General features: G+C 42.7%; 2 protein-coding genes across 2 annotated transcripts; both read left to right on the plus strand.

The window, feature by feature from the left end:
* The first annotated feature begins 1509 nt into the window (after nucleotides 1-1509).
* On the plus strand, nucleotides 1510-11832 carry LOC131971544 (extracellular matrix protein 2-like). The gene is made up of 9 exons (XM_059333054.1): nucleotides 1510-1627; nucleotides 1755-1903; nucleotides 2017-2181; nucleotides 2379-2640; nucleotides 3058-3173; nucleotides 4984-5116; nucleotides 5191-5348; nucleotides 5955-6094; nucleotides 11709-11832. The coding sequence occupies exons 1-9, from the start codon at nucleotides 1510-1512 to the stop codon at nucleotides 11830-11832; spliced, it is 1365 nt and encodes a 454-aa protein (XP_059189037.1).
* A 4294-nt stretch (nucleotides 11833-16126) lies between these two features.
* On the plus strand, nucleotides 16127-17064 carry LOC131971545 (extracellular matrix protein 2-like). The gene is made up of 2 exons (XM_059333055.1): nucleotides 16127-16404; nucleotides 16885-17064. The coding sequence occupies exons 1-2, from the start codon at nucleotides 16127-16129 to the stop codon at nucleotides 17060-17062; spliced, it is 456 nt and encodes a 151-aa protein (XP_059189038.1). The 3' UTR covers nucleotides 17063-17064.
* The last annotated feature ends 4543 nt before the right edge of the window (nucleotides 17065-21607 follow it).

Raw genomic sequence — 21607 nt, forward strand, 5'->3', positions numbered from 1 at the left:
CTTTAAGACCCCTTTCCTGCAAAAGGTCAGTCTGAGTGGTTAGTGTTTCCAAGTCTCCCACATCTATGCTCTCAGCATCTCTGCACCATCATTGCAGCTGGGGAATGGCATTATAGCAACACTTTCTACTTGTATATAGCACAGTTGTGACATCACAACCTCACAGAAGTCCTGACAGCTTGTTTAAATGCAGTTTCTGAATACAGGCTTTGTGTATTTCTCTGTGGATTAAGCGTTTTGATCCTTTCACAGTATTTACACAGCAAATAGACCTGCTTTATGATAAAAAAGACATTAACATTTCACTCTTTACAATATGGGACCTTTAATACATAAGGTTCGCCTCTCAATAAATCACTATTTGATTTTTGTTAATCACAGAAGCTGTTGTCTGGGACATGACAACACGCAGACACATCTTGACAGCTTTAGTATAGGTATATGTGGTTACTGAGCAAATAGAGAGCGGCTGTCCGTAAGTTTCACCCCACAGTGAAAATCACGGTTTGGCTCAACACACAGCCAGTGGCACCTGCTTGGCTCAGTGTTGAGTGTGAGGATGTACAGTACATGCTCCAGACTACATGTGTAAGCACCACAGTGTATGTGCCCACAGACGGTATTGTGTGTACAGCATGTAAAGACAGGATCATTGTTCACTTCTCAGAGGTCGTGTTTGTTTTCATACATAGACGCTAGTGGAGCTTAGCCAAACAGGGTTGGCTCCGACCTGAACTGTCTACCAACCCTGTCTCTTGTTTGGAAGAGGCCCAAGGTCAGACTGATATATTCAGGAGAAAAACACAAAACTGATTTGTGAACAGATCACAAATTCTTGTGTCAACCCACATGATAATGTGCGAATACAATCTTTCACAGTTGTATGAGGCTTATTCTGGTCCAGTTTCTATTTTTTGACCCCTGTCTGTCTCTCATCTTCTCCACAAATCTCTGCTTTCCACCTAATGTTAGCAGACAGTCATGACAGGATGAGGAGACAAGGCGGAGCAGGGCGGATCTGTTTTTCACGCTGCGATGAACGAAGGCCTTTATTAACAATGTGAGAGTTTATTTTTTTGACCTCTCCGCCTCCTAGATATTCCTTCCCATCCTCCTGCTCTTTCTTCATTTCAGTATTCACTCTGAGCTGGGGGCCTGTGCATTTTGTTCAAGTAGAGCTTTTGTAATTTTGGTTGACACGCAACAAAAAACTGCACCTCAGCTTTTACTACGCTTTTAAGTGTTTACAGTGAGGTATCCTCTTGTGTAAACTCTGACGCCGACTACTACTCAGAGTTTCTCTCCTTTGGTATTACTGTCTGCACTTTCGGTGGATTTTCCTCATCCTCTCTTCAGCCGTGAAGATCTTAGAGTTTTGAAATTCTCTCTCGACGAAAACCATTTAAATTCAGTAAACATACAACCATGAGGACATCAAGGACATGGATCGCGTTTGTGTGTCTGTGTGGCACAGTTTTATCAGGGCAAAGCCTAAACTCTTTGCATGACATGGATGCATCTTTGGAAACCTCGTCTGAGTCACCTGAACTAGGAACAGCAGCTGGTCATCCACCAATTGACAGAGGAGTGGCCTTATCAGATGCTGCAAGTGCAACCCTCCCTGCAGGTAAGATGATTTTTTTGTCTTTCAGATAATCTTAACTAACTGAAGTTTGGTCTATACAGCTGAGTGGAAAACAAAAGAAAAAACTTTTAATTGTCTCTTTCTGCTCTACTTTATTATGGTATTGAAGAGAATAAGGATGAGGGTCTCCAAATGGAGGAAGAGGAGGAGGTGGAGCATCAAGGAGATGATTTCAGGAAGCTGGAGGCTGGTAGAAGGAGGAGAGGTGCCTGGGGGAGGAAACATGCTGATACGGTGGAGGCCACTGCATACAGAATAGTATGAAACTTATGTGGACACAGAAATGTTTATTCATAAACGCATTTCAAAAAGGTACATTTGTTGATTTGCTCCCTTGAATCATGTCAGTGACTTGCGGCTCCTTATTGCAGCTAGGGTTGGGGCGACCGCTGATGGGCTGGAAGCGTGAGAAGAGACAGGAGGAAAGCAGCGCTCTCATGGCTGTACTTAAGGAGCTTCATGCTGAAAAGCGACGGCTGATGGATCAAGGGAAAGCAGCAGAAGAAGAAGAGGAGGAGGATGAGGATGATGATGATGATGATGACGACGATGATGATGATGATGATGATGATGACGATGATGACGATGATGATGACGATGAGGAGGAGGAAGAGGAAGAGGTTTAATTATTATTTATTTATTTATTTTTAACAAATATGGCCATTATATTGCATTAGTTCATTAAAACCCTCCATTATAATTTTCTCATTTCTTTTTTAATTTTCTGAGTCAGGAAGAAGAAGAGGAAGAAGAAGAAGAAGAAGAAGAGGAAGAAGAAGAGGAGGAGGAGGAGGAGGAGCTAGAGGAAGAGGAAGAGGAAGAGGAAGAAGAGCCAACTGAGGTTCCCAGCAATCAAACAGAAACACTCTCCAGCTTTACAGAGTCTCCTCTCAGCGGGTGTCAGACTGCTGACAGAGAAATCAGCTGCAGGGGCACTGGCCTTACTCGCCTGCCAATCATCCACAACCTGCTGGCCACAAATCTGGACATGGCAGGTGTGTGTGAAGGCTGTGGTGGTAGATGCATCATAAAAAATGAGCCATGTTTGTGCTTAGTGGGAAGGCACAGAATAGAAGTGTCTAAGACTCTATAAAAAGTAAAACGACTGGGATTTCCAGTAGGTCCTATTCACTTGATACCACTAGCCATGCCTTTTATTTTTTAACATTTCTTATCACTTTGAGGGCTTAACAGTAGTACATAGTATTTGACAAGGAGTCAAGTCCAGGCAGTAAGCTTTAAACATAAATAATAAAAACAAGTTCACTGACTGATTGCATTCTTTACATAAAATCAGAAGTTCCAGCACTTATGTTTGTGAAGTCTCTTATCACACATATGAAGTGGCTGCACAAGTTATATTATCTGCTTCCACTACATCAAATATCTCGCCATTTGATTTATCTTTAAAGAGAATAACATCAGAATCATCACTCCAGAAGAGTTCTCTGGTGTGCCAAACCTCGACACACTGGACCTGAGCAAAAACAAACTGGAAGATGATTCATTCAGCCAAAACCCCTTTTCAGTAAGTAAAGCCTTTCTTCTTCACTGTCGGTCCCAACAATCCAGAATAATACTGATCTGCAAGTACACCACTCTCTAAAGCTGTATTCTGTATGTTTAATTATGCTTTAATGTATACATCTCAGTACTATGTTAGGGTTCAGTTGAGGGGCACTTGTTCTTGTTTTAAAGCAATGCTTTATATAATGTATGTGCCATGTGATACAAATGAAAAATGCCACATAGTGTCATATTTATGTGACACACCTAAAACCCATCAAACAAAATTTAAATGCAATCCTCGCAGTTTCAGACCTGCCAGCAGAGACCTGAAGTCCCAGTCCAGCCTGTTCTACCTACATGCAGGGAGTGTTACAACTGTAATGTTTTTGTTTGAGATTAATAATTGGAGCCATCATGTGTCATTATTTGTCCAAGAGAGAAAAAAATAGGAGAGAGACCGAAAAGAACAAAAAAACAAGTTATGGTTTCTGTTACTAAGATCATTTTTTAGTGCTACAGATTTGAATGATAAACTTAGAGGTTCTCTCTAAAACAATGTACATGTATTAATCACTTTGGACTGCCAATGGAGTCTGTACAAAAAAATGTCTAGTGAAGCCTGTCAAATAGGAATGTAATCTTTTCTTTTTCCTATTTCTTATCATTATCACTAGCAAAATACACGGATATGTTACTTGGCTTCTTGGCCAAATTACTTCACCAGCTAATGTAATCCCTGATAGCTATTTATTACATATTTTTTTTAGTTTTAGCCAACAATAACTGATGTAATGGTACAAAGCAAAGATGTTCAACAAATGATTGCTTTCAAGTTATTTAACATCATGGATGTTTACCTGATGGAAAAAATATGATGTTTGAGAGCCATAGCATAGTGTATTTGTTTTTTCAGTATTTAATTTACTGTTGAATATCCACTTATTTAAAAAAAAAAAAAAAAACGATTATGAAAAATGACCTCTGCAGTTATACTCACTGCCTGCAGGTGGTGCAAATGTTATAATAGCAGCAGATATCACTTCCTTTGGCAGTCTGAGGTAATACTGACATGACTTCAGGAGAAGAATTGGTCAGAAATTGACCCAAAAATCGCTTTTGTAGAGAATCTGCAGCCCGCTAAATGTGAATGAGCGAGTTTGTGTGTTACTAGCCAGTTTTATAAGTCACTTTACATCTAATTAAAATAAAAAAGCAAGCTGTATCCTGTATCATTACAATAATAAAAGAGCACTGAAAATTGCATTAACTAATCCTTTCTAAGAATAACCTCTGGTCTAACCTCTAAATGGCCACAGGGCGAACACAGTTCCTGACCACACCGAGGCAGCCCGCCACAGTCTGACCAATCATTACGCGCCGGCATCAGCATAGCCTCACGGTATTGGCTGGACAGACCTGTTGGAAAACAGCTGCAGCCAATGATGTAGAGAATAAAATAAATTTTTATTCTTTATTTTTATTTTCTTTCTTCATTTTCTGCTCACATCCCAGTAATGACAGAGGACTGATGGACTGGCTCGAAGGATCCTGCAAAAGATTCAGGCCACTGCTTTTAGTTGACACACAGCGACCACAGTGGCTTTCACTGAGGAGCCACACAGAGTGGCTTTTACTAAAAATACAGCATGATAGATGACATGGAGAAAGGGATGCACAGATTTGGTGTATTTCTGTGAACTCTATGATTGTGTCCTTCTCGGCAAGCCGGGATGGAAAATTATGGATTTTGAGACAAGTATTCATTTTGTCTGTTTTATCTTTCTGGCCTGTTTACCCCTCTTTTCTTGTTGTTGCTGCGTGTCATATAGAACTTGACCTTTCTGAAGAAGCTGAACCTAGATGGCAACCAGCTTACCAGGATCCCATCGCTGCCTCCATCGCTGGAGGAGCTCAAGATGAACAACAATAAGCTCAGCACACTCAGCCCTCAGTGTTTCAAAGGTATGATTTGTGTCTGTGTTAACAAAACACAAACTTCTTGTATGAAAGTTATATAATTTTGTATTCCCCTCTAGGGTTGACAAGCCTGTTAAATCTGGAGCTGGAGGAGAACACTCTCCATGAGGGCAGCGTGTCACCTCAGGCCTTCAGACCACTAAAGAGCCTTCTGGACCTCCAGCTGGACAACAACCTCTTCCGTTCCCTCCCTCTGGGCCTACCTCCCTCTATTCAGGTGCACTGGTATCACTTTAATGGGAAATTCCTTCTCCTTAAAGTAATATTTTCACCCTTAAAATGACTATTTCTATGTCAGCTACCCAACCTGTGTTACCCTGAATTATTGAAGAATATTTTGTTTATCTCACATGGACATATTCTCTGTTCCCCGTGGAGGCCACGGGGAACAGAGAATACACAAATTAGGTAAGTCTTCAATGAATTTAGATAAATCCAGACTGCGTTTAACCACAGCAAAACTACATCCAAAGATCAGTTTAGAAACTCTCACACAACCCATGCAATATATTTCAAGTCTTATTCATCCAGTCGTATGCTTATTACTTCACACATGAATTTTTGGTAAAAATCTTACTGTTTAAAACATTACTGCTACTACTGTCTCATGCTGCACTGGCACAGTGCAAAAGTGTGCAAGTATGGATCCGAATCCGAGTAACTGATATACAAAAAGTAATTTTAAGGATGAATTTTTCCTTTAAAAATGTTAGGATTAGCTAAAGGACACAGCTAAGATTCAGGATGATACTCTGATGCGAATTCAAGAACTGATGTCCCAAATAAGACATGCCTTTCTGTCTGTGTCTCTCTTTTTATAAAGGAACTGGAGATAAATGAAAATCTGATTGAGAAGGTGACAGATGAGGCACTGAGGAGCTGCGTCAATTTGACAGTCCTGGACCTGAGTCACAACCTGCTGCATGAGCGAGGCATCACCGCCCACGCTTGGGCACGTCTCCGGTACGTCCAAACATCCAGCCAAATTGGGTTCATACCAAACTGGTTCATTTCGGTTCATACTGGTATTTGGGTTTCTGCTTGAACATTAGGATGCTGAAAAAAGACTTTATTTTTTTGACTGGGTTATCTTAATTCACAGTTTGTGAGTTGGTAGGCACTCCAGACACCCTAATGTATGTGCACAAGCCTTAAAAAGGTGACTTTTTTTATGATATGCTCCCTTTAAAATAATAATGTCCTGCAGTCTCTCCATCAGCCACAAGAGGGTAGACTGGAGTTGGTTGGGACTCTTGACTTTTGTTATCGTTTTTGACGTTTTTGCAGATATCAGTTTATGGCTGTGGCATTGAAAAAGACTTGAAATAACAAATTATTCCCATTGAAAGATTAACAGATCAGAATACTTCTGCAGTCATCAATATCAGTAGATAAGGCTGTTGCTCTGTTTCACACACTAAAATAACATAAACACACTCCCACGCAGTCTAAATCAGTACTTTTGATTTCAGTTGGCTTGGCTGACGTTCTGACTGATTCACACGAAGACCGACACATTTATTTTCTCAATTTCTCTTCTTCTTTCTCTTTCTCTCTCTCACTTACACACACACACCCTCCCACTCCCACACACACATACCACACATCCACACATATCACAGAAGTTATGAGATCTGACCTTGTGTACTTAGATGAGCAGGCGTGTGAGAGAGAGCTTGAGGGCAACTGTGTGCGCCTGCATGTGTCTGTTTGTGAACGTATGTCTCAATGTGTCGACGGTGGTGGTGGTAAAGTGTGTGTGTGTGTGTGTGTGTGTGTGTGTGTGTCTGTTGTTTAAATATAGTGAATTCCAGTGGGTTTTTCTTTGCTCCCTGGGATCCTTGTGAACCACAGTGGGAGCTTCAGGGTAAAACTAAGGAAAAGAAAAAAATCTGAAGAAAGACAGGAGAGTGCAGTTGGAGAGATTTTGGATGACTGAATGATTTTGTGAAAGAGGAAATAGAATTATGAAATTGGGAAAATATAACCAGGGAAAGTTTGACTGAAGACGTAAGATCTTGTAATCACAAATGGAAAAACTAAAGCCCTGTCCAAAGAGGCACGGAGAGATTATGTGAGGAAAGAAACAGTTTGAGTGAAGCTAAAATGGAGAAAATTCAACTTGACAGCACTCCGAGCCTTCGCTTGACTTCTGACTCAAATGCATTTGACATCTGACACTTGACCTCATTAGTGGCGAGAGCAGCGATCTTCCCATTGGCACTGCAGGCTTAGTAGCTGGTCCTCCATTTTAAAAGCTTCCAGCATTGCACAGACAAGACAGCGGGGACAAATTCAACTTGACCTGAACTCCGCTAACACAGCATGAGATGATACGTTAAAGGGCAAAGGTCACTAGTGAGACCCCAGTGGCGTAAAACAAGACTCCTTCCTGTGGTTGGATTTTATGCTGCTCTGCAGACCTATAATAACTTAAATCCACATGTGGAGGATCTATTTATCTTGTAGCTGTGCAGAGGTGTGTGGTGAAATATACAGAGAGGGACTGAGACAGAATGAAAGCTATATTGCTTAATGATAAAATAAACTGTAGTGTGCTGGTTCTGGTTAGTGGAGCCGCTCTGTTCCATGTCATGCTCTCAGTGTTGTTGCTGCCTCCTGCTGGGATTCAGGGATTGAAGGTTGAGTGGAGGATACAGGAGGTTACAGGGAGCTGGGGAGTGCAATTGGACCTGGGATCTGTTTCAGGCAGCCTGGGCCAGCTGCCAGCCCCTCACCTAATCATCTAGCTTGCTATTATATGCTAACTGTGGCCACTACTGTGTTTGGATGCATGTTTTATAAGCTAATATTGAACATGTTTTTATATTTCCCAGATCAATTTGCTTTAATTTGTTTGTACTACAATTCTGTCTTTAGTGTGTTTTTTATTGATGCCAATGTGTGACCATTGTGTAAGGATTTACACATGCCTAACAACCAGTGGTGGGATTGATTATACTCAAGTAGTGTGCTTCAGTGCACTTAATTTTCTTGTACTTGAATATTACCATTATATGGCGCTTATAAACTTTATTTAGTTATTTATTCATTTAGTTTTTGTACTTTTGACTCCACTTCACATAGTTTACTTACTTTCTTATTAGGATTTTGCACAGAAAACTATACAATTAATTATATATGCTGTTGTTTAAAAAATAGTAAAATGCTTTTAACACACCAAAGCATCAGTAATAATGATTGAAGATGATATATTTTGCTTATTTTCAGGTTTGAAAGAACTTGCATTTTGTGATTTTACTGGATTATTTTTACATGCTTTAATGTTAAAAAAACCACATTATTTTATATACCTGTATTCACCCTCAGAGTCAGAAATGCTCTGACGTCTGTCCCTTTACAAAAAAAAGTCCAGCTTGCTCTAATTGGCCAGCGTTTTTAGGTCCACATCTGCCCTCCCAGTGTCTCTGCACCATCATTGCAGCTGGGGAATGATAGTAACAGCACTGTAGCAAGACTTTATTCCTTTATACAGTACAGTCGTGACATCACAACCTTATGGAAGCTTTTTTAAAGGCACAGCTGCTGAATAAAGGATGTGTGCTTTTCTCTGTGGATTGAGCATTTTGATACTTTCACAGTATTTACATAACACCTAGGTCTGCTGTATAATCAAAAAGACATTAAAATCTCAATTTCTGTACAATATGGTACCTTTAAATAATGAAGTATATAATAAAATCTTGCAGGTGTTATTTTCTACATAATGAGTACTTCTACTTTTGACATTGTGTACTTGAAAACGCCTCTCCTCTGGGGCACAAACAGCAGCTTTCATCTTCAAACACACAGAACCACATGTTAAAAAATTAAATTAAAAAAACACTCACACAGACACACACACTCCTGTTTGCCATCTTCTTCCGGCTCTTTATGTACCTGTCAGCTCAGATAACAGTCTCAAATGCCTCCATATCAGTTCTTCCTCCAGTCGATCAAAACTTCCCTGTCATCACAACCACCTCCAGCTAACAGACCTGACTCCAGCACCACATGCTCACTGACAGAACCAGAGCATGTTTAAAATTACTTCCACTTATTAGAGCTGCATCAAAATCACTAATCCCCAAAATTGGATTTAATGGGTAATATGTTTTCAGTTTATGCCGTCAAACATTTTTATTGGGAAAATGGTCATAATCTGGACTTTATACCAAAAGTACGTAATATCACATGGTGTTCTACAGCTTAACATAATAGGCTTGTAAATGTGTCAGCATCTTAGAAATTAGCTTTTAGAACGACTCTAGCAGTGTTAAATTGTTGTGATGTCTTATTTTGTTTTTTAAGTTTTGGCTGATCGATTGATCTTTTTTTGACAATTTGGTTTTTAATAGTTTGTTTTAATAGTTTAATAGAGTGACTGCAGTGTGGGCACAGGTTCAGTGATCACACCAGTGATGTGTGTGTGTCTTGTTTTGTTACGAGCCTGATAGGACTCGTAACGAAAGCTCTTTTTATCTTCAGACCAGCACAAATTGGTTTCGTAATAAGCTTACGTAAATGAGAAAACAAGCAGCACACACGCACACACCACCGCAGTGAAACAACAACAAGTAAAAACCTCTCATTTAAGTGGTCTTAGGTTGTCATTTAAAGGATTCCTCTAAACACTTTATACATGGATTGGCAGTGTTTTTAATCTGATGAAATATGTGCATTACATTCAAATACTCACAAAGGATGAACAGTACCACTGCAGTAAATTATTAAATCTGCTTTTAAATGAATCCAAATGTGCTTCAGTCTGCTTTCACAGATGAGACAAATGGCTCCAAAATACTCCCAGATATCATCTTACCGCCATGTTCATAAATTCAGTTCACACAGAAGCCCGTGCTGCTACACGATGTAGCTGAAGACGTGTCCTGTCATCATCCATTCATCATTTCAGTCTTGTTCTTTCCAGCCTGCTTGCCACAGCTGCTTTGCCTGGTTACATTACCTATCCTGGTTCTGTAGCCAAAGTACATAAGCCAGCTTGTGTAATGCTGGCGCAGATGAAACTGTGCGTACATGTAAGTTATGTACTTATGCTTCTGTATCTACTGACAAACCCTTCTGTGTGCTGGTTCCCATTAGAACCCAACGCCCTGAGGATGAGCAGACCAACGGCTATTATTTGCACCACGTCATTCACACATTTGTGCACCCAAACACATTTGGTTTTCTGTAATTGCTGTGAGCCTCTCTATAAATGTTTTAGGAATGACGGAATGAATTAATGAAAAGAGGGAGCCTGTTTATTCTCCGTGAATTAGCATTTTCAAATGTGTGCTTGTATGATCAGTACATCATCTTTGCGCATCTCTGTGTCTATTATCATGTTTATATGTCTGTGAATGCTTTATTTTCTTCATCGCATCATGCCGCACTCACACAGGGTTGTGTGTGTGTGTGTGTGTGTGTGTGTGTGTGTGTGTGTGTGTGTGTGTGTTGATGTGTGTAGGTGCCAGTGGGTGGGAGTGTTGAGGGTGGAGGACTCTGAGAAGAGAGGACTGTGTGTCCCTCTGCTCATTAATACCATGTGGAGCTCTAAGCAGTGGTGGACTGCTGCTGAGCTTCCTGGCAAAGATTTGGAATACAAATCAGCAGCACGCAACTGGTCTGAACTGGTACTGAGAAGCTGATGGAGCAATATATTTCAGGGTTTGAATTTCAAGCAGAAACCACATTTTCACAACAATCCATAACTGCCACAATACATATAAGTCAAACAGAAAAGCCTGCTGTATGGTCAATGAGTTTTGGCTTGTATGGTTGTGTGCTTTGAGTTAAATCTGTCACTCTGCCCGCTCCCTCTGTCTGTCTTGTTTTCAGTAAAACATTTATGTTTGTATTAATGTGATGTTTTATTACAACCTTATTAAGCAGAGAGGAAAATAGCCAAGCTCAGGTTTCCTGAAGTTTATAGTGGACTTTGTTTGACCAAACTGAGACAGGAAGGCCTCTTGCTAACCGTGACCTTACCTGTGAAGCTGACAAATGATCTGAACTTGCGTAATGGAGGAACGCTTGATTGATTTAGAGATTTTAACCCCTTCTCAGCTACACACATCATAAACCCCTACAGAAACACCAGTGATTAATGTTACCTGTGAGTTGTAAAGTTCAAGGGAGGTAAGTTAATGCAGAGGTCTTACTGTAAGTCACCTTTACGAGGAGCAGAAATGCTGAGGCACTGGATATCAGTCTGACAGCTGCCAGGCCAAGAGTTCTCATTGGTCACCCATTTCACTTCACTGTGTGGTCATTGGCTGGCCACCTTGGGGTGTTCTGAGCCCATTGGCTGTTAAGTGTGGTCTATGAATGGCGGAAGAACAGGAAATGAGGTTCCTCTCCTGCGGTGAGCTGCGCTGTAAACTCACAACAGCTGTGTTGGATCTTCCAACAAAAACACTGAACCCTTGTACATCATCTTCACCCCAGACCCCTGAAGTCTGGTTCTCCCTCTATATGACCGTTCATCCTCTTCCCCAAAAACCAAACATTTTCATACCACTTAGCCACAAATCCCCCTCTCAAACGTCCACACTGACAATGCTCCCCCCTCCAGGCCCCATTATTTCTTCCCCCTGCTGCTCCCCATGATCCCCCTGCAGCCTAGCCTCCACTCTCCTGGCTCCCCAACAGTGCCATGCAGGAGTCCAGTCACTATAAAACATCAAGTGTTCAGCTAAAGAAAGGGGAAATGGACATCCATTATTAAACCTAGAACCCAGTAAAACATGCTGATGTTAAGCAGGTGTAATGTTCACCATGATCACCAGTGCCATGGCATGTTTGCATTTGTTACTTAGCCCTAAACACTAATACCCCTTTTCCACCGAGGCAGTTCGGGGGATGGTTCGGAACAGGTGCCTAATCTTGTGTTTCGACAGCCAAAGAACTGGTTCTCGGCCAGGAAAACTGGTTCCACCAACTCTTTACTGCTCTCTAACTACAAACCGCTTACATCAGGGGTTGGGTGGCGGGATTATTGCGACCAACAAGACCAACTAAAATGTGTTTCATTCAGTTTATTTTATTTGTTTAACTGCAATGTGATTGATACTAGTGCATTTATCTTGTTTGGACTTAACCTAGCTCCTAGTCTCTGGTAATGTATTTTTGATTTAAGATTGGGAAAAAAAATTTCAAACCAAGGCAGTTTGGTCAAACAAGCCACCAGCAGCCCCGTTGGGGCTGCTGGTGGCTTGGCCCCTTGCACCATCTTTGTACCTCCTGCCCTGACCATGACAACGTACTCAATCCCAGTTCGAGTTTCAACTAGAAGATTCTTCAGACCTCGCACAACCTGTCGCACTTATCACAACCTTGTGCACCCTGCTCGCTCCAAGCACACTCAGTGCCTCGTCAAGGGTGGACTCTGGAACTGTCAGTCTGCATGTCGCAAGTCTGAGTTCATCTCTGGCTTTGCTGCTCAGCAATCACTGGACTTCCTTGCCCTCACTGAGACATGGTTAACACCAACCAACTCCTCCACTCCTGCAGCTCTTTCTGCTGCCTTCTCCTTCTCCCACACTCCTAGACACACTGGTAGGGGTGGAGGAACAGGTCTTCTTATCAACCGTAACTGGAAGTTCTCCCTCCATCCACTCCCACAGTTCTCTCCACGGTTCTTTGAATTCCACGCTGTCTCCATAACCTCTCCCTCACCAATAACCATTGTTGTTCTCTACCGCCCACCTGGTCCCCTTGGAGAATTTCTGGAGGAGCTTGACGTCCTACTGTCAAACTTCCCTGAAGATGGTCCACCACTTGTCCTTCTCGGGGACTTCAACATCCAGCCCGAGAAGTCAGCTGACCTACTACTTCTACTCTCCTCCTTCGCTCTTTTGCTCACTCCATCACCCCCTACTCACAAAGCTGGCAACCTCCTCGATCTCATTTTCACCAGGAGTTGCTCGACTACCAATCTCTCTGTAACCCCACTTCACATCTCTGACCATTTCTTTGTCAAGTTCTCCCTCCCACTCTCCCGATCGGACTGTCTGTCCTCACCGACAGATACTGCACTGGTCCGCCGCAACATTCGCTCTCTCTCTCCTCCTGCTCTGGCCTCAACTGTTCTCTCATCCCTCCCTTCATCGGACTCTTTCTCACTTCTGCAGCCCAACTCTGCAACCGACACTCTCCTTGCCACCCTCTCCTCCTCTCTTGACTCACTCTGTCCTCTCACTCCTCGGAAAGTGCGCAAGTCCTCCCCTGCCCCGTGGCTGTCGGACTCTGTGCGTGCCACCAGAGCTCCCCTACGGGCAGCAGAACGGAAGTGGCAGAAAACTAAACACCCTGAGGACCTACACAACTACCAATCTCTTCTTGCTGCCTTCTCATCTTTAATCTCAGCTGAAAAAAGCTCTTTCTATCAGACCAAAATCCAATCCTCATTCTCCAATCCCAAGAAGCTCTACTCCATATTTACAAACCTCCTGGTCCCTCCAACTCCCCCTCCTACCTCCTCCCTCCTACCAACCCACTTTGTCAACCATTTCCTGAAAAAGATTGAGGACATACGCTCGTCATTTACCCATCCAGTCTCACAACCTGCCTCTCCTCCCTCCCCATCAGTGTCTTCCTCCCTCTCAGCATTCACTCCACTGTCTCCTCCTCAAGTGCTCAGCCTGGTAACCTCTGCCCGTCCTACCACTTGTCAGCTGGATCCTATTCCCTCCCACCTGTTTCAGTCTATTGCTCCGGATCTCCTCCCGTTCCTCTCCCATCTTGTCAACACTTCCTTGACTACTGGCTGCTTTCCTAACTCTCTGAAGGAAGCAAGGGTGAATCCTCTCCTAAAGAAATCCACCCTCGACCCATCCTTAGTGGACAATTACAGACCCGTCTCTCTCCTGCCGTTCCTCTCCAAAACTCTGGAACGGGCTATCTTCAATCAGCTGTCCTCCTATCTGCATGTGAACAACCTCCTTGACCCTCACCAGTCTGGTTTCAAGAAGGGCCACTCAACAGAGACCGCCCTTCTCGCTGTGACTGAACAGCTTCACAAGGCGAAGGCGGCCTCTCTCTCATCTGTTGTGGTTCTACTGGACCTTTCTGCAGCTTTTGACACTGTGGATCACCAGATCCTCATCTCCACCCTTCACCTCCTGGGAGTATCTGGCTCCGCCCTCTCTCTGCTCAAATCCTACCTCAAGGACCGCACCTTCCGTGTAACTTGGAGGGGTTCTGTTTCAGAACCCTGTCTACTCACCACAGGGGTCCCTCAAGGCTCGGTCCTTGGTCCGCTCCTCTTCTCGATTTACACCAACTCTCTTGGCTCCCTCATCCACTCTCATGGCTTCTCCTATCATAGCTATGCCGACGACACCCAGCTAATCTTCTCATTTCCCCAGTCTGAAACACGTGCAGCAGCACGTATCTCTGCATGTCTGGCCGACATCTCCCAGTGGATGTCCTCGCACCACCTCAAACTCAACCTGGGAAAGACTGAGCTACTTTACCTCCCAGGGAAGGGCTCTCCCACCACTGACTTCCACATCACTGTCCAGGACACAGTGGTTGCCTCCACAGAAACCGCCAAAAACCTTGGCGTAACTCTTGACAACCAACTGTCCCTCTCAACAAACATCACCGCCACTACCAGATCTTGCAGATTCTTGCTGCATAACATCAGGAGAATCCGCCCGTTTCTCACCCAGAAGGCAGCTCAGGTCCTGGTCCAGGCACTGGTCATCTCACGCCTGGACTACTGCAACTCCCTCATGGCAGGTCTGCCTGCCAAAGCCATCCGACCTCTACAACTCATCCAGAATGCAGCTGCTCGATTGGTCTTCAATCTTCCCAAATTTTCACACACAACACCCCTCCTCCGCTCCCTCCACTGGCTACCAGTGGCTGCGCGGATACGCTTCAAGACTCTAGCTCTGGCGTACTCTGCTGCTAACGGTTCAGGTCCTACTTACATCCAAGACCTTGTCAAACTCTACACTCCTGCCCGTCCTCTCCGCTCTGCATCAGCCAAACAGCTGGCGACTCCCACCCTGCGTGGGTCAACTCGCCTCAAAACCACTTCCAGACTCTTCTCTGTCTTGGCTCCCAAATGGTGGAACGAGCTCCCCACCGACATCAGGACCTCAGACAGCCTGTACATCTTCCGCCGCAGGCTGAAGACCTATCTCTTCCAACAATACCTCGGTTAAGTCATGGTCACCTAACAGATATATATTTAATTAAAAAAAAAAAAAAAAAAAAAAAAAAAAAAAAATTCTTATTCTTTTCTCTTCTTTTCTTCTTTAACATATAGCACTCCTGTAGCAATGACAGTTAGCTCTTAAACTTATGTACTTACTTGATTCCTGTGGTCTATGTCTAGTACCTTCAGGTTGAATGCACTTATTGTAAGTCGCTTTGGACAAAAGCGTCTGCTAAATGACATGTAATGTAATGTAATGTAATACTAGCTAGCATTAGTAGGCTAGCGTTAGCTTACAACAAAGGCTAACATTAACTTCTTACGTTCAGTGTTAATAATAACGTAATCAACGAGCAGCAGAACAAATGTGTTGTACCAGTCATGTTTGGATGCCAACAAAGGCTCACAAAGCCATGAGCAACATTCGTAAAGAGATGATGAAGTCCACCATTGTTGTTTTTATGCTTGTGGAGAGCAGAGATGTATAGAGTGAAGTAATGACGTGGCTCTCAAACCTGTGGAAAAGCAAACAGGTTCTGAGAAGGTTCACAAGTTGAACCAACTTTGAACCAGCACCAGCGCAGCACTAGAACTAGAACTAGGTTTGCGTTGGTGGAAAAGGGGTATAAGTGGACTTATTGGACTAAAGTAGTGGCCAGACCAACAAACATAAAAATATCTAAATGTATGTATGTATGTATGTTTTATTTGAAGGTCTTCTTCTAAATCTTCTATCTGATCAAGATTCATGATTCTTCTGTATGCTTCTCCCCAGGTCCCTGAAGGCCTTGGACCTGTCCTACAACCAATTTACCTCAGTCCCAATGAATCTGCCTCGCCATCTCCGTAAACTGACCCTTCAACACAACAACATCAGTCACATCACTGCCTTCACCTTCCGGCACATGCGATCCAGTCTACAGTCCCTCCGTCTATCTCACAACGCCTTGACCAATGAGGGTATGGAACGAGTCTCTTTTGTGGGAACGTACCGCTCACTTGGCGAGCTTCTGTTGGACCACAATCGTTTGGGGGAGGTCCCTCGCTGCGTTCGCCAGTTTAAGAACCTGCAGGTGCTGAGACTGGACAACAACCAGATCAGGTAAAATTGCATTTTGCATAAACCTATAGAGTCAAATGTGATTTTCATAATGCAGGAATAAGCTAAATGCTTGCGTGTTACCCAATCACATCCTAAAACCATTAGCTCTGCTGGTTGCACTCCCTTTGGAAATGACTCTAAGGAGCTTGGCAATGTAGCAAAGAAGAATATCACAGCACATTCAGAGTCTTAAGCAAATACATTTATTCAAACCAACATTTCAGCAACAGTCCCCATCAGCATAACGATGAAGACAATGACTATTACAATTACACTGACACAACAATTTATTATTGCTGTCTGAGAACTGAACCAGATTCTGTGTCGCCTTTCATCGAAAACAGTAACACTGGCCAAAGCACTTTCACAACTCTCTGCACTTCTTTGTGCATTCGGGGAAAAAAACAAATCAGCACTTGTGGAAGGAAAGTGCATTGTGCATGTAAATTTAAGTGTATGCACTCTATGTTGTGGTTGCAGGATGGTGAGGCAGTGGGGAGTGTGCCACCCTCGTAATACTGGCTCCACCTTGGCTTCGATCCACCTGGAAAATAATCTGCTGGAGGTGGAGAGGATTCCCCCAAATGCCTTCTTCTGTCTCACTGATCCTAAAGGTCTGGTCCTCTATCCACAACAGGGGCACACATATGACATGTAGACCCCACTGGGGAATGGACTTTCATTGGACAGATACATACCCACAATAAATACATTATAGTGATTTACAGCTACTCAATACTTTCTGGGGTTTTTTTCTGTAGACAGGGTTTACAGAAAAATAACTGTATTATGTAGTTTGCTTAGTCAGTCAGTGCTATCATGTTACCATCCCCAAACCCATCTTTTTCTTTCACATCTCACCTGTGATTAGGACAATGACTGTAATGTTTTTGTATGCATTAAAGCAAATGTGTAATTTACACCACAATGCAAATAATCATTATGTAAAATGCTGTTGGAAGTATAGAGGGATAATACATTGCAGCGGAATCCAGATCTGCTAAAAAAAAACGTGTTTCACTCTTTTCATTCAGGTATAAAGTATTTAAGGGATACTTTTAAGAAAATGAGGACTGAAAGGGATTAACCTCTGTCTCGAGTCTAAGTCTGGGGCTTGCAGGAGGGTTCTTTGATGTGACAGGGATACCGGAGGGTCATAAAGCAGTCAGATCTTGGGCCTGCAGCAGCATGGGGGTCCCTGGAAGAAAGTGAAAATGTCTGGTGACACAGTGTGAACCTAAGGGGCCCATTAGGAAGGAAAATATAAACATCACGCAGGTTCCCTATCACCAGATGACTTCCAACATAAACATCCACCACCAGCCGCTCAGCAAAAATACAGTCAGTCAGACTGTGAGCGGGGCCTCAGTCTGGGCCTCCAAACATGAAGAGATGATGTAAGTCACTGTAGGGTTGTGTACAGTAATTGGGGTGCAAGTATGTGTGCGTGAGAAGAGAGAGGCTACCCATTATTTGGGTTAGCAGTGGGGAAGATGTGGAAAAAGGTGAGGAACGTGTTCGCACAGAGTGGAGCTAAGGGACAAGCTGACTTTTAAACACACAATACAGCGATTGTTCTTCGAAGGTCTTTAAGCCGATCAGTGAAAGATGAGAAGAGCAGCGCTTCATGTCTAGTTAAGTCCAATAAGACGTGGCAAGAAGACCAAAAGAAAAAAGAGAGCTGGAAAGTTTGGGAACTAAAGCCACTGAAGCTTTGGTGTCCTGCCAACCTTGTTGACAAAGTGACTTCCCAGATCGCAATGTTCTCTCTTTCATTTTGTCGGCAAATCTGTATCTTGCTTTCAATCTTCTGCTGTTTGTCCCTTGCCCTCCTGCACAGTAAAATACAAAATAGCTAACAATGCTCCATTCTTCTGTCTTAACATATCAATGATCTTGGCCCCTTGAGCTCTGTAATGTGAGAGAATGAGAGCCTTGCCCATAAAATGTTCTGTCTACACTTAATGCAGACTTGGTGAGAACATAACACAGCCCAAACCCTGTTACACTCTCTGTTATTGTTTGTTTATTCCCTGGAACATCAACTTTCTAATCTTCCTCTCAGCCTGTATTATTACCAAAACCTCCATCTAGAACATGACGTGAACATGACATGTCAGCTGCTTCACACCAAATCCTGCTGCAACAAACATGATATCTGTATTCGCAGTCTCACAGGAACATCAAACTAAATATTTTATGAGCGCTGATGGAAGTGCAATAGTCTCTTTAATTAGTTGATCCACCCGTGCAAAGATGCAATACACTTTACAATATGTCACTTAGAGTAATGGATATAATTAAAATGATAAAAAGCTGGGTCGTGCTCGGGGTATGAAGTGGTAATTTACAGGCAGCACTGCGTTCACTATCTGGCTCCAGGTATAAGTTTTCAACGGAGAGCAGGGTTGCTGTGGCTCTAAATGAAGAACAGAAGGACCCCCGCAGACACTAGAGTTACAAACACACTCAGAGTGAGGGAGGCAGGCAGAGAGACATAGAAAGCTAATAAGAGAGAGAGAATGAAGCCGGGTTATTGAGAGGCAAACGGCTGACAGAGTTAACAAGGTTATGAGAGCACAGTACATGCATGGTTTGAATGTGTAATATATACACACACATTTATACTTTTCACTCTCAGCCTGGGCGTGTAATCACATGTTAGATTTCTTCTTTCACTCTTGTGCATGTGGTGCAGTCTCCATTCTCCATAATTGTACAGTCATTTTGCAAACAGCACATTACTGTCTAAGAAACTTCACTTTATACTGCAGTTCCTGCACGTACAGGCAGAGCCGATCGAAACTCCATCACTTCTCTTTTTGCAGTTTGCCTTCTTTGTAGTTTTGCACAGATGGATGCTCCAGCTTTGATCTCAAATTCTTAAACCTCCCCTGCACAGCCTGTCACATGGGATATTTTCAAATTTGAGAGGCTTGCCACTTCAGTGCCATCCATCATACTGCGTATGACATAACTAAACTGTTAAACCGACGTCCCATTGCACCCAACAGATGTTTGGAACCCCCTCGAGCTGAGGCCAGAGCCTGTTTGTGAAAGAGGTTGACCATCGAGTGGCGAAGTGCTCTTCTTCTCCCATGCTCTTTCTCTCTTCTACCCAGCGACAGCAGCTTCCTGTGTTTGTTATTTAAGGAGTGTGGGTGGGGGGGTGCTGGCTGATAAAATAAAAAACACCAGCACACACACAGAGAAAAGCAGCAAAATAATTTCTTTTTCCTGACTCGGATGGGTGTCAGACATAGACAGATAAAGCAGGGGAGGGAGAAAGCTGAAGGGCTGAAGAGTGAGGACAGTTTCTCTGCTAGGACATGAGATTAGGTTCCGGTGTTGGGGGTCGACTATTTGGGGTCAACAAGAATGTGCTTACTGCAGTGTGCAGGAGCACTAACTGCTCGGCCATCAGCCCTGATGTTCTCATCCTTGATCGCCACAAGCAACATTAATGACTATGAAGTAAACTTTTTTTGGGCTAAAATCCAGAAGCACATTTGGTCAATATTATTGTCTCTCTCTTGACTCAAAGGCACACACTCACTGTATGGAAGCACCTACCCAAGAGCTAACAAGTGGGTGTGCTAGAGACACGTTTAGCTGAACACTCGTAGGACAAAAAGGAGTTTAATTTGGATGCCAAGCCCTCGAGCTACAGACCAACACCATAATCAAGTGAACCACAGCGAGAGGGAGACGGGCAGACAGAGAAATAAAGAGTGAGAAACGAAGGCTAAATCTACAAAAAGAGGGTGAGAGGAAGCAGGGAGAGAAGGAATGTTATCTGCAAAGGCCTTTATCAAAACTCCATCTCCTGCCAACACCGCTGCAGGGCATTGATCTGGTCTGCATGCCTTTTCCACCACTGTGGATACTGCACTCTTTGAGCCAGAGAAAGGTACATAGGTGAACAAAAATACAACCAGGAGTGTCAGTCTCCTCTTATTCTGGAATGTATGCTGAAAAAAATGATTAGGATTTGATGCTCCTGAGGCAGCATCTCTCACGGATAACTGTAGATAACTGCAAATGCCTTTGTGACCAACAGGGCTGGAAAAGTTCCCAGGTGGTGTGGCTTGCCAAACTCGCCGCCTCGCTCTGGGTGCTGGCAATATGGACAGGAAATCAGAGAGTCAGTGAGAAAGAACACTCCATCTTGCCAAAACAAAATTTAATAGAAAGCCGTGAGAAGAGGCAAAAATCATATGCTTTATAATCACAGCTCTATAAATACATTTTCTTCACGATCTTGGTGGAGCTCAGTGGTATCACCATGTTCTCTCCCAGTAATCAGAGAGAAATGTGTTGCTTGCTGTTATGCAATTAAATAGTGGTTAAAAAACCCCTACTTAAGTATGACCCAGTAAACATAAATAAGTCACTAAAGAAATCTAGCTAACAATTCCAGAGAAGTATTAGCACATAAAACTCCCCTGGAAGTATGATCAGGGATTTTTCTGTAACAGAAACAATACATTTACAATTAAATCTGACCAGTATTCTATATCATATAGTGTCCTACTGTTTATTGCAATGCAATCTGGGAGGAAAATACTGTATGTGATTACACCACTTTAAGAGAATGCCATTATTTCCAGGAATTCACTGTAAATTTACACTGAAAAGTTTTATGGTATACTGTACATATTCAGTAATTTACTGACAAAACTGAACAGTATTGTGTTTCAAATTTACAAGAACACAGAAATAAACTGCAAATGCATTTCCATTAATACAATATTTTTCTAAAATACAGTACTTTGCAGGCAAAGATCCTGCCAGTTAATTACAGTAAATTTACACTGAAAAGTGTTATAGTGTACTCTAAATATACAGTAATTTACTGACAAAACTGTGAACAGCATTGTGTTGCAAATTTACAAGAATACAGAAATATACTGCATATTTATTTATAGTAATACACTGTATTTCTAAAATACTGTAAGAAACTGTAAAAAAAACAAAAAAAAACAGTACTTTGCAGGCAAAGATGCTGCCAGTTAATTACTGTAAATTTAAACTGAAATGTTGAACAGTGTAGATGGATGAATGAATAGAGAGAACTTGTAATACCACACTTTTGTTGCTCTTTACAGTAAGATTCCAGTCTGTCTGAGATGTTTCAGACAATGTCACGCTTTAGCTTGTGTTTTTATTGGCGGTGCTCAAATTACAATGTCTTTTCACTAAA

Source organism: Centropristis striata, chromosome 5 (assembly GCF_030273125.1).
Source record: "Centropristis striata isolate RG_2023a ecotype Rhode Island chromosome 5, C.striata_1.0, whole genome shotgun sequence".
Classification (NCBI taxonomy): Eukaryota; Metazoa; Chordata; class Actinopteri; order Perciformes; family Serranidae; genus Centropristis; species Centropristis striata.